The sequence below is a fragment of the Takifugu rubripes genome, chromosome 11 (assembly GCF_901000725.2).
Source record: "Takifugu rubripes chromosome 11, fTakRub1.2, whole genome shotgun sequence".
Classification (NCBI taxonomy): domain Eukaryota; kingdom Metazoa; phylum Chordata; class Actinopteri; order Tetraodontiformes; family Tetraodontidae; genus Takifugu; species Takifugu rubripes.
Window position 1 is genome coordinate 16196085 of NC_042295.1, and position 25672 is coordinate 16221756.

The 25672-nt window shown below is 55.0% G+C and overlaps 3 protein-coding genes across 4 annotated transcripts in view; 2 read left to right on the forward strand and 1 right to left on the reverse strand.

Moving 5' to 3' along the window:
• The window catches only part of il1rap (interleukin 1 receptor accessory protein), a 17005-nt gene extending 4676 nt beyond the window's left edge, over positions 1 to 12329 (forward strand). Inside the window, exons 6-13 of the mRNA XM_029844218.1 lie at positions 3063 to 3231; positions 3299 to 3370; positions 3457 to 3586; positions 3708 to 3856; positions 4251 to 4394; positions 4502 to 4645; positions 8736 to 9189; positions 9228 to 12329. Coding sequence (XP_029700078.1) covers positions 3063 to 3231; positions 3299 to 3370; positions 3457 to 3586; positions 3708 to 3856; positions 4251 to 4394; positions 4502 to 4645; positions 8736 to 9154 — 1227 coding nt within the window. The 3' untranslated portion in view covers positions 9155 to 9189; positions 9228 to 12329. The remainder of the gene's footprint in view (positions 1 to 3062; positions 3232 to 3298; positions 3371 to 3456; positions 3587 to 3707; positions 3857 to 4250; positions 4395 to 4501; positions 4646 to 8735; positions 9190 to 9227) is intronic.
• Positions 12330 to 14444: 2115 nt separating this feature from the next.
• On the reverse strand, positions 14445 to 21283 carry gmnc (geminin coiled-coil domain containing). 2 transcript variants are annotated; one of them, XM_029844226.1, is made up of 6 exons: positions 21181 to 21283; positions 16722 to 16846; positions 16005 to 16083; positions 15792 to 15874; positions 15606 to 15716; positions 14445 to 15525 (listed from the first exon to the last, which is right to left on the reverse strand). In XM_029844226.1, the coding sequence occupies exons 3-6, from the start codon at positions 16063 to 16065 to the stop codon at positions 14713 to 14715; spliced, it is 1068 nt and encodes a 355-aa protein (XP_029700086.1). In that variant the 5' UTR covers positions 16066 to 16083; positions 16722 to 16846; positions 21181 to 21283; the 3' UTR covers positions 14445 to 14712. The 2 variants fall into 2 exon arrangements, with proteins under 2 accessions (XP_029700086.1, XP_029700087.1); XM_029844227.1 differs by lacking the exon at positions 21181 to 21283 and having other exon boundaries at positions 15792 to 15836; positions 15934 to 16083; positions 16722 to 17171.
• LOC101072749 (protein MB21D2) lies at positions 21220 to 25672 on the forward strand. The gene is made up of 2 exons (XM_011620162.2): positions 21220 to 21544; positions 23771 to 25672. The coding sequence occupies exons 1-2, from the start codon at positions 21304 to 21306 to the stop codon at positions 25033 to 25035; spliced, it is 1506 nt and encodes a 501-aa protein (XP_011618464.2). The 5' UTR covers positions 21220 to 21303; the 3' UTR covers positions 25036 to 25672.

Sequence of the window (25672 nt, forward strand, 5' to 3'; positions counted from 1 at the left end):
CAGTATCAGCAGCAGCAGCACAGTAGCAGCAGCAGCAGAGCAGCAGCAGCAGCACAGTATCAGCAGCACAGTATCAGCAGCAGCAGCAGCACAGCAGCAGCAGCACAGTATCAGCAGCAGCAGCACAGTAGCAGCAGCAGCAGCACAGTAGCAGCAGCACAGTAGCAGCAGCAGCAGCACAGTAGCAGCAGCAGCAGCACAGTAGCAGCACAGTATCAGCAGCAGCAGCAGCACAGCAGCAGCAGCACAGTAGCAGCAGCAGCAGCAGCACAGTAGCAGCAGCAGCAGCACAGTAGCAGCAGCAGCAGCACAGTAGCAGCACAGTATCAGCAGCAGCAGCAGCACAGCAGCAGCAGCACAGTAGCAGCAGCAGCACAGTAGCAGCAGCAGCAGCAGCACAGTAGCAGCAGCAGCAGCAGCACAGTAGCAGCAGCACAGTAGCAGCAGCAGCACAGTAGCAGCAGCAGCAGCACAGTATCAGCAGCACAGTATCAGCAGCACAGTAGCAGCAGCACAGTATCAGCAGCAGCAGCAGCACAGTAGCAGCAGCACAGTATCAGCAGCAGCAGCAGCACAGTAGCAGCAGCAGCAGCACAGTAGCAGCAGCAGCAGCACAGCAGCAGCAGCACAGTATCAGCAGCAGCACAGTAGCAGCAGCAGCAGCACAGTAGCAGCAGCAGCACAGTAGCAGCAGCAGCAGCACAGTATCAGCAGCACAGTATCAGCAGCAGCACAGTAGCAGCAGCACAGTAGCAGCAGCACAGTAGCAGCAGCAGCAGCACAGTAGCAGCAGCACAGTAGCAGCAGCAGCAGCACAGTAGCAGCAGCACAGTATCAGCAGCAGCAGCACAGTAGCAGCAGCACAGTAGCAGCAGCAGCACAGTAGCAGCAGCAGCAGCACAGTAGCAGCAGCACAGTAGCAGCAGCACAGTAGCAGCAGCACAGTAGCAGCAGCAGCAGCACACTATCAGCAGCACAGTATCAGCAGCAGCACAGTAGCAGCAGCACAGTAGCAGCAGCACAGTAGCAGCAGCAGCAGCGCAGCAGCAGCAGCACAGCAGCAGCAGCAGCACAGTAGCAGCATCACAGTAGCAGCAGCACAGTAGCAGCAGCACAGTATCAGCAGCAGCAGCAGCACAGCAGCAGCAGCACAGTATCAGCAGCAGCAGCACAGTAGCAGCAGCAGCAGCACAGTAGCAGCAGCACAGTAGCAGCAGCAGCAGCACAGTAGCAGCAGCAGCAGCACAGTAGCAGCACAGTATCAGCAGCAGCAGCAGCACAGCAGCACCAGCACAGTAGCAGCAGCAGCAGCACAGTAGCAGCAGCAGCAGCACAGTAGCAGCAGCAGCAGCACAGTAGCAGCACAGTATCAGCAGCAGCAGCAGCACAGCAGCAGCAGCACAGTAGCAGCAGCAGCACAGTAGCAGCAGCAGCAGCAGCACAGTAGCAGCAGCAGCAGCAGCAGCAGCACAGTAGCAGCAGCACAGTAGCAGCACAGTAGCAGCAGCAGCAGCACAGTAGCAGCAGCACAGTAGCAGCAGCAGCAGCACAGTAGCAGCAGCACAGTAGCAGCAGCAGCAGCACAGTAGCAGCAGCAGCAGCAGCACAGTAGCAGCAGCACAGTAGCAGCAGCAGCAGCACAGTAGCAGCAGCAGCACAGCAGCAGCACAGCAGCAGCAGCAGCACAGTAGCAGCAGCACAGTAGCAGCAGCAGCAGCACAGTAGCAGCAGCACAGTATCAGCAGCAGCACAGTAGCAGCAGCACAGTAGCAGCAGCAGCAGCAGCACAGTAGCAGCAGCAGCAGCACAGTATCAGCAGCAGCAGCACAGTAGCAGCAGCACAGTAGCAGCAGCACAGTAGCAGCAGCAGCACAGTAGCAGCAGCACAGTAGCAGCAGCAGCACAGTAGCAGCAGCACAGTAGCAGCAGCACAGTAGCAGCAGCAGCAGCACAGTAGCAGCAGCACAGTAGCAGCAGCAGCACAGTAGCAGCAGCACAGTAGCAGCAGCAGCAGCAGCAGCAGCAGCACAGTAGCAGCAGCAGCACAGTAGCAGCAGCACAGTAGCAGCAGCACAGTAGCAGCAGCAGCACAGTAGCAGCAGCACAGTAGCAGCAGCAGCAGCACAGTAGCAGCAGCACAGTAGCAGCAGCAGCAGCAGCACAGTAGCAGCAGCACAGTAGCAGCAGCACAGTATCAGCAGCAGCAGCACAGTAGCAGCAGCAGCAGCACAGTAGCAGCAGCAGCAGCATAGTAGCAGCAGCAGCAGCAGCAGCACAGTAGCAGCAGCAGCAGCACAGTAGCAGCAGCACAGTAGCAGCAGCAGCAGCACAGTAGCAGCAGCACAGTAGCAGCAGCAGCAGCACAGTATCAGCAGCAGCAGCACAGTAGCAGCAGCAGCAGCACAGTAGCAGCAGCAGCAGCACAGTAGCAGCAGCACAGTAGCAGCAGCAGCAGCACAGTAGCAGCAGCACAGTAGCAGCAGCAGCAGCACAGTAGCAGCAGCAGCAGCACAGTATCAGCAGCAGCAGCAGCACAGCAGCAGCACAGTATCAGCAGCAGAGCAGCACAGTATCAGCAGCAGAGCAGCACAGTAGCAGCAGCACAGTAGCAGTAGCAGCAGCACAGCAGCAGCAGCACAGTAGCAGCAGCAGCACAGTATCAGCAGCAGCAGCACAGTAGCAGCAGCAGCAGCAGCACAGCAGCAGCAGCACAGTATCAGCAGCAGCAGCACAGTAGCAGCAGCAGCAGCACAGTAGCAGCAGCAGCAGCAGCAGCAGCACAGTAGCAGAAGCAGCAGCACAGTAGCAGCAGCAGCACAGTAGCAGCAGCACAGTAGCAGCAGCAGCACAGTAGCAGCAGCAGCAGCAGCACAGTAGCAGCAGCAGCAGCACAGTATCAGCAGCAGCAGCACAGCAGCAGCAGCAGCAGCAGCAGCACAGTAGCAGCAGCAGCAGCACAGTAGCAGCAGCAGCAGCACAGTATCAGCAGCAGCAGCACAGCAGCAGCAGCAGCAGCAGCAGCACAGTAGCAGCAGCATCACTGTCCTCTGTGTGTGGGGCAGCGCTGTGAAAAGGACCTGTTCTGGAAGGACAGCTGGCAGCAGCGGGGGAACAACATGCAGATCCACATCATGAACCCGCTCTACCAGGGGCTCTACTACTGCACGGTCCGGTTCCAGCGGGGGGGCCGGACCCTCCGGTTCACCAGGAGACTCAACGTGACCGCAGTCTGTGAGCCACCTCCTGCTTCTGCCCAGCAGAGTCGCCTGCACAGTCCTGACTGTCTGTGTCCTTCCAGCCCAGAGGTTTGGGCCCAAAGAACCCAGCATCCTGCGGCTGAGCCACGACCCGGCCTTCCCCGTCCGAACCAGTAGGTCCAGTCCAGCGGGAACGGAGCCTCACGGTGGTCGAGGACGCTAACGATGCTCAGTAACGCACCCTTCACACTTCCCTCAGATTCTGAGGTTCGCCTGGTCTGCAGAGCACTGTTGCCCTACCTGAACTCCTCCGGGTCGATGTGGTGGACGGTGGACGGGACCCGCCTGGAGAACCATCCGGACCTTTATCGTTTCACCAGCACCAACAGGTGATTCACCAGGCTGCCATCAGACGGCCCACATGCTGTACTTGTAAAGTTATATAAGTCGGTGTGACGTAATCAGATCAGGCGTGCACGTGTGCGTGCACGTGTGCGTGCGTGTGTGCAGACTGGTGCTGGACTGTTTCGGGGACCGAACCGAGGAGAGTGTGTTGGTGATCCAGAACCTCCGGTCTGAAGATGTCCAGCGGGAGTTTAACTGCTCTGTAGAGAACCTGAGGGGCTGGCGCACCCGGAGGGCGGAGCTACACCTGGAAGGTGCTCACGCCTCCATCACGCCACACTCACCTCCGGGAGGGGGGGGGTCCAGAGGGGTCCGGGGGGGGGGGGTCCGGAGGGGTCCGGGGGGGGGGGGGGTCCGGGGGGGGGTGGCTCGAGTAGAATCACTTTCAACACATTTTGAAGTCGCTCGAGTTCAGTGTGTTCACGCGGCTGTTGTTGAGCTAAATGTTAGCCGCCGTGCTAGCCTGACAGAAATGTGTCCCACCGGGGACGCCACCTCCCTCGTGGGTCTTTAGTAGCACGATGATGTCATCAGTATTTGGAGCGTGTGTGCATGCTAGCATCTATGCTATGCTATGAATGTTCAGACTAGTTCCAGGTACTAAAAGGAACCGTTTCAGTCCAGAATCCAAACTTGGGTGTGTTTCAGTCTCTCCGCCCTTGGTGCCGTTGGGCTGCGGACTCGGCGTCACGCTGCTCCTCCTGATCCTCCTCTTTGTCATTTATCACGTCTTTTGGTTGGAGCTGCGGCTAATCTACCGATCCTGGTTTGGCACCGAGGAGCGAGACTCAGGTGAGGATGCAGGTGTAACGTGTCCTCACGTCAGTCTGTCCTGAGCAGGAAGTTGCTGGTTACATCGTCTTCTTCTTCCTGGAAAGATCAACACTGTGTTTGTGTAGGTCGTAAAGACTTTGACGTCTACATTTCGTACGCGAGGAACAGCGAGGACGAGTCCTTTGTCCTGTCAACACTTCGGTGCGTTCTGGAAAACCACTTCGGCTACTCTGTGTGTATCTTCGACAGAGACAGTCTGCCAGGAGGGAGTGAGTACTGACGGCACACGCTAACCACCTGAACCACCGCTAGAGTACTGACGGCACACGCTAACCACCTGAACCACCGCTAGAGTACTGACGGCACACGCTAACCACCTGAACCACCGCTAGAGTACTGACGGCACACGCTAACCACCTGAACCACCGCTAGAGTACTGACGGCACACGCTAACCACCTGATCCACCGCTCGAGTACTGACGGCACACGCTAACCACCTGAACCACCGCTAGAGTACTGACGGCACACGCTAACCACCTGAACCACCGCTAGAGTACTGACGGCACACGCTAACCACCTGAACCACCGCTCGAGTACTGACGGCACACGCTAACCACCTGAACCACCGCTAGAGTACTGACGGCACACGCTAACCACCTGAACCACCGCTCGAGTACTGATGGCACACGCTAACCACCTGAACCACCGCTAGAGTACTGATGGCACACGCTAACCACCTGAACCACCGCTCGAGTACTGACGGCACACGCTAACCACCTGATCCACCGCTCGAGTACTGACGGCACACGCTAACCACCTGAACCACCGCTCGAGTACTGACGGCACACGCTAACCACCTGAACCACCGCTAGAGTACTGACGGCACACGCTAACCACCTGAACCACCGCTCGAGTACTGACGGCACACGCTAACCACCTGAACCACCGCTAGAGTACTGACGGCACACGCTAACCACCTGAACCACCGCTAGAGTACTGACGGCACACGCTAACCACCTGAACCACCGCTAGAGTACTGACGGCACACGCTAACCACCTGAACCACCGCTCGAGTACTGACGGCACACGCTAACCACCTGAACCACCGCTCGAGTACTGACGGCACACGCTAACCACCTGAACCACCGCTAGAGTACTGACGGCACACGCTAACCACCTGAACCACCGCTCGAGTACTGACGGCACACGCTAACCACCTGACCACCGCTAGAGTACTGACGGCACACGCTAACCACCTGAACCACCGCTAGAGTACTGACGGCACACGCTAACCACCTGAACCACTGCTCGAGTACTGACGGCACACGCTAACCACCTGAACCACCGCTAGAGTACTGACGGCACACGCTAACCACCTGAACCACCGCTAGAGTACTGACGGCACACGCTAACCACCTGAACCACCGCTAGAGTACTGACGGCACACGCTAACCACCTGAACCACCGCTAGAGTACTGACGGCACACGCTAACCACCTGAACCACCGCTAGAGTACTGACGGCACACGCTAACCACCTGAACCACCGCTAGAGTACTGACGGCACACGCTAACCACCTGAACCACCGCTAGAGTACTGACGGCACACGCTAACCACCTGAACCACCGCTAGAGTACTGACGGCACACGCTAACCACCTGATCCACCGCTCGAGTACTGACGGCACACGCTAACCACCTGAACCACCGCTAGAGTACTGACGGCACACGCTAACCACCTGAACCACCGCTAGAGTACTGACGGCACACGCTAACCACCTGAACCACCGCTCGAGTACTGACGGCACACGCTAACCACCTGAACCACCGCTAGAGTACTGACGGCACACGCTAACCACCTGAACCACCGCTCGAGTACTGACGGCACACGCTAACCACCTGAACCACTGCTAGAGTACTGACGGCACACGCTAACCACCTGAACCACCGCTAGAGTACTGACGGCACACGCTAACCACCTGAACCACCGCTCGAGTACTGACGGCACACGCTAACCACCTGAACCACCGCTAGAGTACTGACGGCACACGCTAACCACCTGAACCACCGCTAGAGTACTGACGGCACACGCTAACCACCTGAACCACCGCTAGGAGTACTGACGGCACACGCTAACCACCTGAACCACCGCTAGAGTACTGACGGCACACGCTAACCACCTGAACCACCGCTCGAGTACTGACGGCACACGCTAACCACCTGAACCACCGCTAGAGTAATGACGGCACACGCTAACCACCTGAACCACCGCTAGAGTACTGACGGCACACGCTAACCACCTGAACCACCGCTAGAGTACTGACGGCAACACGCTAACCACCTGAACCACCGCTAGAGTACTGACGGCACACGCTAACCACCTGAACCACCGCTAGAGTACTGACGGCACACGCTAACCACCTGAACCACCGCTAGAGTACTGACGGCACACGCTAACCACCTGAACCACCGCTAGAGTTACTGACGGCACACGCTAACCACCTGAACCACCGCTAGAGTACTGACGGCACACGCTAACCACCTGAACCACCGCTCGAGTACTGACGGCACACGCAACCACCTGATCCACCGCTAGAGTACTGACGGCACACGCTAACCACCTGAACCACCGCTCGAGTACTGACGGCACACGCTAACCACCTGAACCACCGCTAGAGTACTGACGGCACACGCTAACCACCTGAACCACCGCTAGAGTACTGACGGCACACGCTAACCACCTGAACCACCGCTCGAGTACTGACGGCACACGCTAACCACCTGAACCACCGCTAGAGTACTGACGGCACACGCTAACCACCTGAACCACCGCTAGAGTACTGACGGCACACGCTAACCACCTGAACCACCGCTAGAGTACTGACGGCACACGCTAACCACCTGAACCACCGCTAGAGTACTGACGGCACACGCTAACCACCTGAACCACCGCTCGAGTACTGACGGCACACGCTAACCACCTGAACCACCGCTAGAGTACTGACGGCACACGCTAACCACCTGAACCACCGCTAGAGTACTGACGGCACACGCTAACCACCTGAACCACCGCTAGAGTACTGACGGCACACGCTAACCACCTGAACCACCGCTAGAGTACTGACGGCACACGCTAACCACCTGAACCACCGCTAGAGTACTGACGGCACACGCTAACCACCTGAACCACCGCTAGAGTACTGACGGCACACGCTAACCACCTGAACCACCGCTAGAGTACTGACGGCACACGCTAACCACCTGAACCACCGCTAGAGTACTGACGGCACACGCCAACCACCTGATCCACCGCTAGAGTACTGACGGCACACGCTAACCACCTGAACCACCGCTCGAGTACTGACGGCACACGCTAACCACCTGAACCACCGCTAGTGCTCTGCTCTGACTCCAGAGGAGCCTCACATGAGACTCACCTGACCCTTACCTGACCCTCACCTGAGACTCACCTGTGCCCTCACCTGACCCTCACCTGACCCTCACCTGACCCTCACCTGACCCTTACCTGACCCTTACCTGAGCCTCACCTGACCCTCACCTGAGACTCACCTGACCCTTACCTGACCCTTACCTGACCCTCACCTGACCCTCACCTGACCCTTACCTGAGCCTCACCTGAGCCTCACCTGACCCTCACCTGACCCTCACCTGACCCTTACCTGACCCTCACCTGAGCCTCACCTGAGCTTCACATGTTCCCTCCTCACCTGACTCTCACCTGAGCCTCACCTTTGCCCTCACCTGACCCTTACCTGACCCTCACCTGAGCCTCACCTGACCCTTACCTGACCCTTACCTGACCCTCACCTGAGCCTCACCTGAGCTTCACCTGTGCCCTCACCTGACCCTTACCTGACCCTCACCTGAGCCTCACCTGACCCTTACCTGACCCTCACCTGACCCTCACCTGACCCTTACCTGACCCTCACCTGAGCCTCACCTTTGCCCTCACCTGACCCTTACCTGACCCTTACCTGAGCCTCACCCGAGCTTCACATGTTCCCTCCTCACCTGACTCTCACCTGACCCTCACCTTTGCCCTCACCTGACCCTCACCTGACCCTTACCTGACCCTCACCTGACCCTCACCTGACCCTTACCTGACCCTTACCTGAGCCTCACCCGAGCTTCACATGTTCCCTCCTCACCTGACTCTCACCTGACCCTCACCTTTGCCCTCACCTGACCCTCACCTGACCCTTACCTGACCCTCACCTGACCCTCACCTTTGCCCTCACCTGACCCTCACCTGACCCTCACCTGACCCTCACCTGAGCCTCACCTGAGCTTCACCTGTGCCCTCCTCACCCCTCACTCACCTCTACCTCTGTGCTGCTGCAGCTGTCAACGACGACACCTTGACCTTCGTGGCGCGGAGCCGACGCCTCCTGGTGGTCCTGGGTCCAGGTTATGGTTGTCGGGGTTCCCAGGCTCTGCTGGAGCTGAAGGCGGGGATCGACAACATGGCGCTGGGCGGACACCTGCGGGTGATTCTGGTCCAGTACCGCTGCCTCCAGAGGCAGGGCTGGGTTAAGGAGCTGCGGAGGGCACGGGTGGCCCTGACACTGGTCCGATGGCAGGGGGAGAAGTCCAAGGAGCTGACGTCGAGGTTCTGGAAGCAGCTCAGGGTGGAGCTACCGGTCCACACGCTCAGCAGGAGGGAGGCGGTTCTTATGAGGCTCCACAGTGAGAACAGCACCAGCTCCCAAAGAGGACTCCTCAGCAACACGGTCGAGCTGCCAGAGACTGGAGCAGCGTAGGCCAGCGGAGGACCCCAAACTGGTCCAGAACACAGGCGGACTGGTCTGGCCGTCTGGTCCCAGGGCTCCAGAGGCGGACTGGTCTGGCCGTCTGGTCCCAGGGCTCCAGAGGCGGACTGGTCTGGCCGTCTGGTCCCAAGGCTCCAGAGGCAGACTGGTCTGGCCGTCTGGTCCCAGGGCTCCAGAGGCGGACTGGTCTGGCCCTCTGGTCCCAGGGCTCCAGAAGCGGACTGGTCTGGCCCTCTGGTCCCAGGGCTCCAGAAGCGGACTGGTCTGGAGCCTTGGGACCAGAGGGCTCCTGGTCCAGTGATGTCATTACTGGGAATGTCTGAATAAACCGGATTTAACTGGTCAAACCTCTTTATTGAGCTGTGAATCACAATCAGGCCGTTAAACCAGGACGTGCACGAGTGTGGAACACCTGTGGCTCCGCCCTCAGAAGTTCTCCAACTGATCTCGGACCAGTTGGAGTCTGGAGGCAGCAGGTTCAGAACGTGGGTCAGAACAGAACTTTCTGGGATGATCAGCATTGCCGGTGCCGCCCCTGGACCCCTGGCGTGCCTGACCCCCCTGGGGGGTCACTACATTCTGTGAGGTGATGTCAACAACAGGTATGTTGGGCTTAGGGGTCAGAGGTCATGTGTTCCTGGGGTCGTTGCACCTCCATGACATCAGCAACAGGCCCCCGGGGGCAACATCTGCGGCTCTCTGGAGGCAGCAAACAGGACCCCGAGAACCTCAACTAGTGATTCTGTCAGTGGACGTCCCCGTTGCCGTGGATACCGCCCGGCGCTCGGTAACGGCGAGTTAGGGCTAGGGTTCCGAACAGGAGGAGCCCTTTGATTCTAGGCAGCATGACTCAGCAGAACAGGTCGGTTCTGGACCCTGTGGACCCCCAACAGGACCACCGGGCTAGCCTGGTGCTAGCATTGCTGGTCTTCCCTGTGGACCCCCAACAGGACCACCGGGCTAGCCTGGTGCTAGCATTGCTGGTCTTCCCTGTGGACCCCCAACAGGACCACCGGGCTAGCCTGGTGCTAGCATTGCTGGTCTTCCCTGTGGACCCCCAACAGGACCACCGGGCTAGCCTGGTGCTAGCATTGCTGGTCTTCCCTGTGGTTTCCCACAGATGACACTAGGTGACATTTTGTGTTGCATAAATCTGCTTTAGTCTTCTAAGGAGGAGCAGCAGAAACCTGATCTTCAGCTTCCAGGAACCAAAGAAAAACCAGAACCAGTTCGAGTGCAGCTCATTATGTGGCGGAGTCAAGCTGTCACGGTTCTGCGAGAAGCCGGTGTTGAGGTTGTTCTCCCAGATTGGGTTTCAGGCCTCCTTAATGACCTGGACACTAACAGCCTGAGATCCAGAGAAGACCTCCTTTCACATTCCTGCCTCAGCCAGGACGTCCAATCTGTTGGACATCTGCAGCTGGTCCACCATGTCATTAGAGACAGACCAGGTCCAGTCTGTCACTGACACCACGGCACCACCTCAGGGGAGCCCGTGCATGTGAGGAACCCCCGAGAGACACCAACGTCCTCCACAGTTACCTGAGGAGGGCGGAGGAGGCGGAGCAGCCGGCCCCCTTTTGTTCCTGAGAGCCGAGGATGGTCGGACTGGTTTGACTGGAAAACTGAGGAGAAATCAGCCTGGTAGCCCTAACCTGGTAGCACTAACCTAGTAACCCTAACCTGGTAGCCCAACCTGGTAACCCTAACCTGGTAGCACTAACCTAGTAACCCTAACCTGGTAGCCTAACCTGGTAACCCTAACCTGGTAGCCTAACCTGGTAGCCCTAACCTAGTAACCCTAACCTGGTAGCCCTAACCTGGTAACCCTAACCTGGTAGCCCTAACCTGGTAACCCTAACCCATATAGCAGACACATCTGGAGGGCAGCAGGTGAGGAGGTGATGATGACCAGGATGAAGCTCCGCTGGGGGAGATCAGGACCTGGAGTCACTGGGCCGGTGAAGAGCAGCGGGCGTTCGCCCGCTCAAGCCAATACGCCCCCGTTCCGATCAATACGTCCCCGTTACGATCAATACGTCCCCGTTACGATCAATACGCCCCCGTCCCGATCAGTACGTCCCCGTCACGATCAATACGTCCCCGTCACGATCAATACGCCCCCGTTACGATCATTACGCCCCCGTTACGATCAATACGCCCCCGTTACGATCAATACGCCCCCGTTACGATCATTACGCCCCCGTTACGATCAATACGCCCCCATTAAGATCAATACGTCCCCGTTACGATCAATACGCCCCCGTTACGATCATTACGCCCCCGTCCCGATCAGTACGTCCCCGTTACGATCAATACGCCCCCGTTACGATCATTACGCCCCCGTCCCGATCAATACATGGACGTAGGAAAGTAACAGCAAGTCTGCGTGATAGCGGCTAATCTAGCGGAGCTAATCTAATGTAGCGGAGCTAATCTAATCTAGTGGAGCTAATCTAAACTAATCTAGCGGAGCTAATCTAATCTAGTGGAGCTAATCTAAACTAATCTAGTGGAGCTAATCTAATCTAGTGGAGCTAATCTAAACTAATCTAGTGGAGCTAATCTAAACTAATCTAGTGGAGCTAATCTAATCTAGTGGAGCTAATCTAAACTAATCTAGCGGAGCTAATCTAAACTAATCTAGCGGAGCTAATCTAATCTAGTGGAGCTAATCTAAACTAATCTAGTGGAGCTAATCTAAACTAATCTAGTGGAGCTAATCTAATCTAGTGGAGCTAATCTAAACTAATCTAGTGGAGCTAATCTAAACTAATCTAGCGGAGCTAATCTAATCTAGTGGAGCTAATCTAAACTAATCTAGCGGAGCTAATCTAATCTAGTGGAGCTAATCTAAACTAATCTAGCGGAGCTAATCTAAACTAATCTAGCGGAGCTAACGTGCTCCTCTGGACCGGAACCATCCTCCCTGATCCCAACGTGAGGAACCGTTGATGCGCCTTCAAGAGCCGCCGAGGCCTTCACCCTGAAAATGTGCACGTGTGGGGGAGCTCCAACCAATGATGAACTCAGCTGGTGGTCACATGACCCGACTTTACCTGAACGGTCAAAAGTGATTTAATGTTTGTTTATGATGTTTTTGTGAAAATGATCAGTTAGAATCTTTGTTTGGATGTGAAGTAAATAAAGATCAACGTGTTTCATACTGAGGGTGTTGATCAATGTGGGTCACCTGACCGACCAGACGGATGGGGTCACCTGACCGACCAGTCAGACAGTTAGATGGGGTCACCTGACCGACCAGACGGATGGAGTCACCTGACCGACCAGACGGATGGGGTCACCTGACCGACCAGTCAGACAGTTAGATGGGGTCACCTGACCGACCAGACGGATGGGGTCACCTGACCGACCAGACGGATGGGGTCACCTGACCGACCAGTCAGACAGTTAGATGGGGTCACCTGACCGACCAGACGGATGGAGTCACCTGACCGACCAGACGGATGGGGTCACCTGACCGACCAGTCAGACAGTTAGATGGGGTCACCTGACCGACCAGACGGATGGGGTCACCTGACCGACCAGACGGATGAGGTCGCCTGACCGACCAGTCAGACAGTTAGATGGAGTCACCTGACCGACCAGACGGATGGGGTCACCTGACCGACCAGTCAGACAGTTAGATGGGGTCACCTGACCGACCAGTCAGACAGTTAGATGGAGTCACCTGACCGACCAGACGGATGGGGTCACCTGACCGACCAGACGGATGGGGTCACCTGACTGACCAGACGGATGGGGTCACCTGACCGACCAGTCAGACAGTTAGATGAGGTCACCTGACCGACCAGACGGATGGGGTCACCTGACCGACCAGTCAGACAGTTAGATGAGGTCACCTGACCGACCAGACGGATGGGGTCACCTGACCGACCAGTCAGACAGTTAGATGGAGTCACCTGACCGACCAGACGGATGAGGTCACCTGACCGACCAGACGGATGGGGTCACCTGACCGACCAGTCAGACAGTTAGATGGAGTCACCTGACCGACCAGACGGATGAGGTCACCTGACCGACCAGTCAGACAGTTAGATGAGGTCACCTGACCGACCAGACGGATGGGGTCACCTGACCGACCAGTCAGACAGTTAGATGAGGTCACCTGACCGACCAGACGGATGGGGTCACCTGACCGACCAGTCAGACAGTTAGATGGAGTCACCTGACCGACCAGACGGATGAGGTCACCTGACCGACCAGTCAGACAGTTAGATGGGGTCACCTGACCGACCAGTCAGACAGTTAGATGGAGTCACCTGACCGACCAGACGGATGAGGTCACCTGACCGACCAGTCAGACAGTTAGATGGGGTCACCTGACCGACCAGTCAGACAGTTAGATGGGGTCACCTGACCGACCAGACGGATGGGGTCACCTGACCGACCAGTCAGACAGTTAGATGGAGTCACCTGACCGACCAGTCAGACAGTTAGATGGGGTCACCTGACCGACCAGACGGATGGGGTCACCTGACCGACCAGTCAGACAGTTAGATGAGTCACCTGACCGACCAGTCAGACAGTTAGATGGAGTCACCTGACCGACCAGACGGATGAGGTCACCTGACCGACCAGTCAGACAGTTAGATGGGGTCACCTGACCGACCAGTCAGACAGTTAGATGGAGTCACCTGACCGACCAGACGGATGGGGTCACCTGACCGACCAGTCAGACAGTTAGATGGGGTCACCTGACCGACCAGACGGATGGGGTCACCTGACCGACCAGTCAGACAGTTAGATGGGGTCACCTGACCGACCAGACGGATGGGGTCACCTGACCGACCAGTCAGACAGTTAGATGGGGTCACCTGACCGACCAGACGGATGGGGTCACCTGACCGACCAGTCAGACAGTTAAATGGGGTCACCTGACCGATCAGACGGATGGGGTCACCTGACCGACCAGTCAGACAGTTAGATGGAGTCACCTGACCGACCAGACAGATGAGGTCACCTGACCGACCAGACAGACGGTTAGTTGGGGTCACCTGACCGACCAGACGGATGGGGTCACCTGACCGACCAGACGGATGGGGTCACCTGACCGACCAGTCAGACAGTTAGATGGGGTCACCTGACCGACCAGACGGATGGGGTCACCTGACCGACCAGTCAGACAGTTAGATGGGGTCACCTGACCGACCAGTCAGACAGTTAGATGGAGTCACCTGACCGACCAGACAGACGGTTAGTTGGGGTCACCTGACCGACCAGACGGATGGGGTCACCTGACCGACCAGTCAGACAGTTGGATGGTTCAGTGAAGCTCTTTATTCTTCGGTTTTAGAAATAAACACGTCTCACAATGTTCAAGGCTGCTAAACATCAACATCCACAAGAAGGTCTACTGGTTCTGGTCTACTGGTTCTGGTGTATTGGTTCTGGTGGAATGGTTCTGGTCTAATGGTTCTGGTCTAATGTCAGCATCCAACCAGTGCAGCGTCCAGTTTGAGCGGACCTGGAGATGGTTCTGTGGAGAGTCCAGGGTTGAGAAGACCACCGCCTGGTCCTGGTGGACACTATGGTCCATGTCTGGGGACCCAGGTGAAGCTCCATCTCCCGTCAGGGTTGTTCCTGATGAAGGCCTGACCCTGAGGGAAGCTGTGGGTCCTGATGCTGCTGGAGGGGCTGAGACACATGCTGAACACCACATCAGCTGGGGGGTCAGCTGGAGTCCAGCATCTACCTGAAGGCCTCCCTGGACCTGCACATCTCTGCTGCTTGTTCCTCACAAGACTTGAGGAAGGGCTGGGGGACACCAGCACGTCTTCAGCCGGCGGACTGCTGTGGTTCCCGTCTGGTGACGACCTGCTCGGGGACGAGTGGTTGCCGGCTGCAGGTCCTGCTGAAGACCAAGAGCAAGCTGGTCCGGCTGTAGGCCACCTAAAGTCAGGTTCTTCTGGTGGACTCTGGAAGGCAGTGGATAGCAAGGAGGGCCTGGTCATGTCTTTAGAGTCCTCATACAGGCTGGACGGTCCAGACGGTTCTTGTCCCAGGTCAGGACAAGGACCTGAAGACACGCAACCGTTTGCAAGACTGTTGTGATGTGTTGATGTTCTGCTGGAGTCTTTAGAGGACCAGGACCAGGAGCTGGTGGGCGAGGGATCGACGGCGCCAACATCCTTCAGACCCAGCATTCGGAGAACCCAGCGATCTAAATTTGGTTCTGGCGGGGACTCGGACTCGGAGGAGAACTCTGCTGTGATGTTTCTGCAGACTCTCTTGCTGATCTGAGGAGGCCAGGGGCTGTTCTGGAGAGGTCCTTCATCTGGACCTGCAAGGTTCCTCTTCAGCTGCCTGGGCAGGCCCCCCCTCCCATCACCACTGACTTTCTTTGAGGACAAAGGCAACAGAGGACATCTCAGGCTGGGTTTATGAGGTTCCTGAACTTTGGTTCATGGTGGACGTGTACCTGAGCCTGGAGGTTCCTCACAAATGAGGAGTTGAGGAATTCTCTGAGCTTCTGGTTCTCCTCCTGCAGCTGAAACAGTTCTTCTTCCCTCTGCAGCAGGATGTCCTGAAGCTGATGAGAACAGGTCCAGTTAGACCAGCAGAACCCAGCTGCTCCAATCAGAACCTCCTGCAGGACCAAACCAACCTGTTTGTTCCTCTGGAGGTGAGGACCAAGCTGCTGTGACCACATCTGGCCAGCAGAGGGAGACAGGGGGCGGCAGGAGGACTCTGTCAGACAGGTGCACCGCCAGGTGAGACAACTCTGGCTCTAATCCGATTATCCTGACCTGGATTATTGATCTCTACTGGACCTCAGATGACCAGGTCAGTATTGATGAGGAAACGGAAGTCAGTTCACCTGGAGCCTCGCCGCAGTACTCTGCACGCGCAGGTGGGGGCGCTGCTCCGAGGTCGCACATGTCGGGATCAGCCGAAACCTAGAGTTCCATGGGGGGGAGATAGGGAGGGGAGGGGGGGCATAGAGAGGGGGGGAATAGAGTGGGGGAGAGGAGGGGGGGGAGGGGGGGCATAGAGAGGGGGGGAATAGAGTGGGGGAGAGGAGGGGGGGAGAGAGAGAGGTAGGTAGGTGGGTGGGTGGGAGGGAGGGGGGATAAAGTGGGAATGTTGATATGGTGATGATCAACATTCGAGCTTCCCAAACATTCGGCGTTGCCATGGCAACCTCTGTTGTCCAGACAACCTTCTGTTCCAATGTGTCACTGGAAGATCCAGTAAATGATGCGATGCAGGTGAAGGTGCGACCTTCCTGACCGTGGTCTCGCGCCCCCACCTGCTCAGAACCCACCTGTCCCTCGTGCGGACCGCATCACATATTAGAGTTCGACACGCGGGGCTTCAGCCAATCAGGGAGCAGAAAAGAGCAGAACACCTGGCGCTCAACACACCTTCATACCTGAAATCTTTCACCTTAGGGCGAATGTCGCGATGACCGGAAGTGAGGTCACGTGGACTGCTGTCCACGCGGACACCTTTAAGGGTCGCGAGGGTTAGAAACGGTTGTCAAAATGATGAAGCACGTCACGGACAGGAAAGAGCCGCGAGTTTCGCCTCTTACCTTCAGATAGCGCGTCCACCTGAACTCGGAGAGACCAGCTCCTGCACGCGCTGCCCTGCTCCTGCACGCGCTGCCACCACCGCGCGACGAAGAGTTGCTGCAGACGCACGTGAGTACGGAACGATCTGAAGAGACGTGGTGAAGAGCAGAGACTGCACGAGACTGAAGAGCGGACAGGTGTGTGTGTGTGTGTGTGTGTGTGTGTGTGTGCGCGCGCGCGTGTGTGACGGAGAGGGAGGGAGTCCAATCAGATGCACGAACGGAGCCGATGACGCTGCTTTAGATCCTTTAACAGAATCCAGCACGAGGGCAGGACACAGAATTTAGTCACGTGATAATGGTCAGCGTCACCATGGAAACACGACACTGTTTTATGAAAATTTGTAGCTCAGGTAGTTAATGAGCAGCAATAATGAAGAATCGGCTCCTTAAAGGATGTGACGGAGACTCACTCACTCATTCATTCATTCATTCATTCATTCATCTTGGACACAACTGAACTCTGGACTGGGGGGGGCACCAGCTGGGGGGGCTTCTACGGGAGGATCCTGGGACCCTTCCAGGATGGGGGGGGGGGGGCAGGTTCCACTTTTCCTGCAGAGATCAAAGCCAACCAAGACCTTTGATGTTATCGCCGTTTTATGAAACTCTCCTTCAGGACTTGTTTTGCGCCCAGACTCTGGGGGGGGGGGGCAGGGGGAGGGGGGGGGGCGGCGGGGGGGGGGCAGGGGGGAGGGGGGGGGGGGGGCGGCGGGGGAGGACGGGGGGGCAACAAGGACTCCAGGACTTCCAGAAAGGAGCAAAAAACCCACAAAACCGGTTTTTCCTTTTGCTCCGAGCAGTTGAGGAGTGACGGAGAATTCAAGTTCTAAACTCTTTATTAAAAACATCAAAGACAACAAATTCTGGATCTAAAATCTCTGTGAAAACAAACAAAATTCCTCAACATGTTCCTGTATTCACACATTTTACTGTCTGTTGCCGAGCAACCTGACAAACTGGGGTTAGCATTGGGCTAATATTGGCTAATCTGGGGCCGTAGGCTCCAGCTGAATGGGTGGGAATTATGGGATGTCCGAGGGCTCCAGCTGAGTGGGTGGGAATTATGGGATGTCTGAGGGCTCCAGCTGAGTGGGTGGGAATTATGGGATGTCTGAGGGCTCCAAGTGAAGGGAGAAGATCGTTCTCTGGGGAGAACCTGAAGGAGTTAAAGCCTCCTGGGGGAGAAGCCCATCCTGCAGATAGCCCCCCTGCTGGGACCTTAATGGCAGAGGGAGGGGCCACAAGCTGTGTCGGGGACACACACACACACACACACACACACACACACACACACACACGATCAGTATACCTACAGTCACAGGGTCTTTAATTCATGTCTGCAGGAGGGTTAGGGTTAACTGGTTAATGCACACTCACACGCACACACGAGAGGCTGTGTGTGTGTGTGTGTGTGTGTGTGAGAGGGTGTGTGTGTGTGAGAAAGAGAGAGTGAGTGTGTGTGTGTGTGTGTGAGAGAGAGAGTGTGTGTGTGAGAGAGGGTGTGTGTGTGTGAGAAAGAGAGAGAGTGTGTGTGTGTGTGAGAGAGAGAGTGCGTGTGTGTGTGTGTGTGTGTGAGAGGGTGTGCGTGTGTGAGAAAGAGAGAGTGAGTGTGTGTGTGTGTGTGTGTGAGAGAGGTGATCTTTTACATTTTACATATGTGATTTGTGGTCAATATTTAAAATTTAAACTTAGTTTTTATTTAAATTTTTAGTTGTGACCTTTTGTTTGCTCATGAATTTTTTTCATCTTTAAATAATCTTAACTAATTTAATATGAATTAATCTAAAATAATCTAATTTTAACTAATCTAATTTTAACTAATCTAATTTTAACTAGTCTAATCTTAAATAATTTAATCTTAACTAATCTAGTCTAAGACAGTTTGTGGGTGATTTTTCTTCCACTTTTTTGATCATTTTCACCCTGTTTTGATTTTTATTGATTATTTATTGATTTTTTTTTCCTCTGAATCTTTCGCCCTAATTTTGAAATTAACCAGCATCAACAGATTAAGGAGAAATTAGTGATCGGTTCCCTGGTTTTGGATCCTAAAGATCTAAATAACAGCTGGTAGATCCACAAACTAACGAACTTTGGATCTTTTGATGGAGAGATGACTACCTGTCGTAGTCAGGTGATCTTCTGAGGTCGTGTTGGATCACCTGATGATCCTGGTTCTGACCATGATCCCGGTTCTGACCATGATCCTGGTTCTGACCATGATCCTGGATCTGACCATGATCCCGGTTCTGACCATGATCCCGGTTCTGACCATGATCCCGGTTCTGACCAGGTCATCAGTTGTGTCCGTGACCGAGGCGTCGACCGTTGACCTGATTTACCTGTTGAAGAGTTGGATGCTCTTCACGTCGGACGTTTCCTGTGTTTTCCTAAATGAGTTTAATGACATTAACGAGTATTTTAACACATTGCTGAACGATGACATCATCACAGTGCTGTAAGAGGATCGTGGGATTACACCTGATGACTGACAGCTACAGCATGCTAATGACATGTTAGCAGCAGCACAGAGGTGTGTCAGGTGTTCCTGAACAGCCTGCAACCCTCTGTGCTCACCTGCATGACGTCAGCAGCATCCTGCTTTGTGATTGGCTGAGTGGAGGAGGGGGGGGGGGCAGAGCGACAAGCGAAGCTTTAATAATGTTGTTGTTGTTGCACAAAGAATTCAGGTGTGTGCGCGTGTGTGAGTGCGCCTGCACGTGTGCGTGCATGTGCATACGTGAGTGCGTGCACGTGTGTGTGTTTATATCTGTGTGAATGTGTGTGCGTGCGTGCGTGGTTCATCTGTCTTTAGACATTTTCTGTTACATCTGAAAACTTGCTGTAAGTCTACATAAAGTTTTTGGAAAAAAAAACAAACAAACGCGCCAACCAGCGGAAGTGACATCAGCGTGACGCGCCCACGGGTCGCTTTCAAAATAAAACAATGCTCGAGATAAACAAACTCGTTTATCTGGAGACTTTGTGTGCTTATATTTGATGAATGGACCCTAACAAGACAGTTGTGCTACACAATGAGACACACACACACTCACACACACTCACAGACACACACAGACACACAGACACACTCACACACAGACACTCACACACACAGACACACAGACACACACTGACACTCACACACAGACACACACTGACACACACACACACACTCTGACACACTGACACACACTCTGATACACTGACACACACACACACAGACACACACAGACACACACTCACAGACACACACACACACTCACACAGACACTCACACACACAGACACACACTGACACACACACACACTCACACACAGACACACTCACAGACACTCACACACTGACACACACACACACTCACACACAGACACACTCACACACACAGACACACACTGACACACACACACACACTGACACACACACACTCACACAGACACTCACACACACAGACACACACTGACACACACACTCACACACAGACACACACTGACACACACACACACTGACACACAGACACACTCACAGACACAGACACACACTGACACACACACACACACACACTGACACACACACACTCACACACACAGACACACACTGACACACACACACACACACACTGACACACACACACTCACACACAGACACACACTGACAGACACACACACTGACACACACACACTCACACACACACACACACTGACAGACAGACAACACTGAACATGGCTGCTGATAAGGAGCTGACCTATGAACCACCTGATATCTGGAAGTTTCTCCCTGGCAACGAGCTCAAAGCTGCTCAGTGACAGAAGCGATAAAAATGCTCTAAAAGCAACGTTTTCATCATTGCTGCTGTGTGCCACATGTGTCGTATCACAGTTTTACATCTTTATTTTGTTTTACAGATATTTATTTGTCAAGACCAACAGCCGAGTTCCAAATCAAGATTCAAGATTCAAGATTTAAGATTTAAGATGTACTTTATTTACTTTATTCGTCCTCGTGGGGAAATTGAACTGTAGCAGCCTAACATGGATTAATATAACTGTAGTTTGTATTTACAAAGTATAGAAATAGAATAAATAAATACAAATAAGATTAGAATGTTATAGCATTATAAGCATATATATTCTATATTATTATATTATTTTTAATTTCTGTATATAATGTTCCTCAGAGCAGCGAGGCTGCAGGAGTCTGTTAGCATCCTTAGCTTAGCCTGCTCCCCAGCACACCACAGCAGATGGTGCTAGCCATGACAGGCTGCTAGAACATCTGGAGCATCCTGCTGCAAACTCTGAAGGACCCGAGTCTCCTGAGGAAGGAGTCTGCTCATGGCCCCTCGGACTGACCCGGTTAACCCTGACCCTGACCCGGTTAACCCTGACCCGGTTAACCCCGCTGACATCACTCTTACTTTGAAGGGGCCGGAGGGCGGTGTTTCCGGTGGTTGTGTTTGTGCTGCTCCTTCCTCGGCTACTCGGTTCTGGTCACTTTGGTTCGGCTCAGCAGCAGGAAACCCAGCCAGCGCGGAGCGAACATGACGGCCCCTGCTCCCTCCGGTCGGACCGGTTCCGCCGGCAGCCTCGGGAACAGCCCGACCGCGGCCGCCGGCAGGATGCCGTTCGGCGCCGCGCCCGAGCTGGACTTCAGGTCGGCGGCCCGCATGGAGGACCTGAACCGGCTCATTCAGGAGTTTAGCAAGCACGACCAGCGGGAGTACGACGACCAGCGGGCCCTGGAGATCCACACCGCCAAGGACTTCATCTTCTCCATGCTGGGTGAGACAAACACTGATCCGACACTGATGCTGCCACGGCTGGACCCGGTTGTGGCCACGGCTGGACCCGGTTGTGGCCACAGTGGTACTGCAGGGTCACAGCAGCTGCACCATCGGTTCTGAGGAGAGGCTCCTCTGGTCTGCACGGTCCTGGTGAAGATGAGGAAACAGTTCAGTCCAGCTTTATTCCCACAACATCTGTTCGGGTCAGGGGTTCGTGTTCTGGTTCTGGTTCAGGTCTCATCTGTGCTTGACATAAAAGATTCTGAAACCTGGAGGGGGGCCCAAGGGGGCCGTCCTGGTGGGTAGATGGTGAAGGCCAGAGGGAGACACATCACATACAATAATAACAGAGGCTAAAGCTCGAACTGAGGAGGTCAGAGGTCAACAGGTCACAGAGGTCAGCAGGTCAAGGTGCAACTATGGGGTTGACATGATGATGATGATGATGATGATGAAGGTGTTCATGGAAAACTGAAGGCTCGTCAACATGATAAATCACATCTGTCATTTGAAGCTGATCCTTGTTGAGTAGGTTAAACTTGACCAAGTTAATGGCGTCTTGTTGTAGCAGGTAACTAGCAGGTAACTAGCAGGTAACTAGCAGGTGCTTAATGCTACCCACAGCAAGTACCACCCCCCCCCCCCCCCCCCCCCGCTAGTTTGTGAGGGGCCATTTTAGACGTGTGGACTTTGATAGGATGTCGCAGCATCTTGAGTTTTTGGAGCCAGAAATACGGAGATTTGGATGAGAGGGCGGAGCTCCAGGAGGCTCATAGTTAATGAGCGGCGGTGGGGCGGGGCACAGGTGAAGCCACTCCCACCGCAGTAAAGCGGTCCAGATGCTGGAAAAAAGAGGAGTCAGTGAAGCGTCTGTGGTAAAGAGCGTCAGTGGGCGGAGGAGGCGGCCATGACACCAGTCACACACCTGAAAGGTTGTCAGTCGTTAACGCTCAACAACTCGTTAACGCTCAACAACTCGTTAACGCTCAACAACTCGTTATTTCAGAAGGGATGAAAAAGGAAAACTGTCTCAGATCTCCTTTTTATGCGTGCGCTCTTGGGTTAGTAGGGGTTAGGTTAGGGTTAGTAGGGGTCAGGGTTAGTAGGGGTTAGGTTAGGGTTAGTAGGGGTCAGGGTTAGGGGTTAGTCTAGGGGTTAGTAGGGGTTAGGTTAGGGTTAGTAGGGGTTAGGGTTAGTAGGGGTTAGGTTAGGGTTAGTAGGGGTTAGGGTTAGTCAGGGTTAGTAGGGGTTAGGTTAGGGTTAGTAGGGGTTAGGGTTAGTCAGGGTTAGTAGGGGTTAGGTTAGGGTTAGTAGGGGGTCAGGGTTAGTAGGGGTTAGGGTTAGTAGGGGTTAGGGTTAGTCAGGGTTAGTAGGGGTTAGGGTTAGTAGGGGTTAGGGTTAGTCAGGGTTAGGTTAGGGTTAGTAAGGGTCAGGGTTAGTAGGGGTTAGGTTAGGGTTAGTAGGGGTTAGGGTTAGTCAGGGTTAGTAGGGGTTAGGGTTAGGGTTAGTAGGGGTTAGTAGGGGTTAGGGTTAGTAGGGGTTAGGTTAGGGGTTAGGGTTAGTAGGGGTTAGGGTTAGTCAGGGTTAGTAGGGGTTAGGGTTAGTATGGGTTAGGGTTAGTAGGGGTTAGGTTAGGGGTTAGGGTTAGTCAGGGTTAGTAGGGGTTAGGGTTAGTAGGGGTTAGGTTAGGGGTTAGTAGGGGTCAGGGTTAGTAGGGGTTAGGTTAGGGTTAGTAGGGGTCAGGGTTAGTAGGGGTTAGGTTAGGGTTAGTAGGGGTCAGGGTTAGTAGGGGTTAGGTTAGGGTTAGTAGGGGTCAGGGTTAGTAGGGGTTAGGTTAGGGTTAGTAGGGGTCAGGGTTAGTAGGGGTTAGGTTAGGGTTAGTAGGGGTCAGGGTTAGGGGTTAGTCTAGGGGTTAGTAGGGGTTAGGTTAGGGTTAGTAGGGGTTAGGGTTAGGTTAGGGTTAGTAGGGGTTAGGGTTAGTCAGGGTTAGTAGGGGTTAGGGTTAGTAGGGGTTAGGTTAGGGTTAGTAGGGGTTAGGGTTAGTCAGGGTTAGTAGGGGTTAGGGTTAGTAGGGGTTAGGGTTAGTCAGGGTTAGTAGGGGTTAGAGTTAGTCAGGGTTAGTAGGGGTTAGGGTTAGTAGGGGTTAGTCAGGGTTAGTCAGGGTTAGTAGGGGTTAGGGCCTCGGCCTTTGAACGTCGGTCACTCATCATCTTTTTTCTTCCAGGGATGGTTCAGAAATTGGACCAAAAGCTCCCGGTGGCCAACGAGTATCTCCTCCTGTCGGGGGGTGTCCGGGAGGGGGTGGTGGACATGGACTTGGATGAGCTGAGTGTCTATGCCCGCGGCACAGACTACGACATGGATTTCACTCTTCTGGTCCCAGCACTCAAACTTCACGATCGGAACCAGCCGGTGACTCTGGACATGAGGCACTCGTCCCTGGGCCACTCGTGGCTCAGTCTCCGGCTCTTTGATGAAGGAACCATCAACAAGTGGAAGGACTGCTGCACCATCGTTGACCATATCAACGGCACCACCAACTACTTTTTCTCTCCAACACTAGTCGCTGACTGGTTTCATCAGTCCATCTCGCTGGTGCTGCTGGAGGTTCAGAAGAAGCCCCAGAGAGGGATGCCCCGGGTGGAGAAGGTGGAAAAGAACGGCACCGTCATCTCCGTCATCCTGGGTGTGGGGAGCAGCCGGATGCTCTATGACATCGTCCCGGTGGTGTCCTTCAAAGGCTGGCCGGCCGTAGCTCAGAGCTGGCTGATGGAGAACCACTTCTGGGATGGCAAGATCACCGAGGAGGAGGTGATCAGCGGCTTCTACCTTGTCCCAGCATGTTCCTTTAAAGGTCGCAGGGAGAACGAATGGCGCCTGTCATTTGCCCGGAGCGAGGTGCAGCTGAAGAAGTGCATCTCCTCCAGCCTGATGGGGGCGTACCAGGCCTGCAAGGCCATCATCATCAAGCTGCTGTCCCGCCCCAGAGCCATCAGCCCGTACCACCTCCGCAGCATCATGCTGTGGGCATGTGACCGCCTCCCCGCCAATTACCTGGGCCAGGAGGACTTCTCCTCCCACTTCCTGCTGGGTCTCATTGACGACCTGCAGCACTGCCTCGTCAACAAGATGTGTCCGAATTACTTCATTCCTCAGTGCAACATGCTGGAGCACCTGTCCGACGAGACCGCCATGCTGCACGCCCGCAAGCTGTCCTCGGTGCGCTCTGACCCCGCCGAGCACCTCCGCACCACCATCGAGCACGCCAAGGCTGCCAACCGGCTGACGGTGGACCTGCAGTGGAGGGGCAGCGCCACCACCCTGCTGTCGCCACAGTCCGACGCCGGCGGCGACAGCCAGCCCGACGACAGGCTGGCCAAGAAGCTTCAGCAGCTGGTCACGGAGAACCCTGGAAAGTCCATCTCAGTCTTCATCAATCCAGACGACGTGACGCGGCCACACTTCCGCATCGATGACAAGTTCTTCTGAGAAGCTGCCGCGCCCCCGTCTTCTGTTGTCTCGCCGTCCGGACCGTTCTGTTCCTGTCGCAGAGTCACGTGGTTGTCCTTGTGCCTCACTTTTTAACCGGAACTTTCTCCTCTTGCTCTGACTTTGAGCCCTGTATTTTCACCCGCTGGTTGCCTTCCAGACTAGTGATGTCACTGATTCCGTTACCATAGCAACGACCCATCTATCAAAGAAAGAAGATGTACGTGATGGTGACAGCCCAGAAACGGCGTCGACCAAAACGGCCCAAACTCACTGCAAGGCTGTCGTTCTGCTGAGCAGCGGCGCTACTAGCATAGGGCGCTACTAGCATAGGGCGCTACTAGCATAGCGGAACAAACGTAGCATCAACCTGAGGAGCAGAAGACAAAAGACTGATGGTGACTGTTGAAGCCATGATGATTGGGGACTAGTTTGGTCTGGTTTTGCACAGAGTATCAAATATAGCATTTTTCTGGTTGTATCATGACTTCCTGATCTAACGTTGACACCGAGGGGAGAGCTGGAGAGAGCTGGAGAGAGCTGGGGAGAGCTGGAGAGAGCTGGGAGAGAGCTGGAGAGAGCTGGAGAGAGCTGGAGAGAGCTGGGGAGAGAGCTGGAGAGAGCTGGAGAGAGCTGG

Coding starts and splice junctions, on each gene's coding strand:
- gmnc (XM_029844226.1), bottom strand. CDS start 16,065: ATGTGCGACCTCGGAGCAGCGCCCCCACCTGCGCGTGCAGAGTACTGC. Junction 15,875..16,004: donor GTACTGCGGCGAGGCTCCAG/GTGAACTGACTT, acceptor CCTGTCTGACAG/AGTCCTCCTGCCGCCCCCTG. Junction 15,526..15,605: donor TGAGGAACCTCCAGGCTCAG/GTACACGTCCAC, acceptor TTGTCCTCAAAG/AAAGTCAGTGGTGATGGGAG.
- LOC101072749 (XM_011620162.2), top strand. CDS start 21,304: ATGACGGCCCCTGCTCCCTCCGGTCGGACCGGTTCCGCCGGCAGCCTC. Junction 21,545..23,770: donor CTTCATCTTCTCCATGCTGG/GTGAGACAAACA, acceptor TTTTTCTTCCAG/GGATGGTTCAGAAATTGGAC.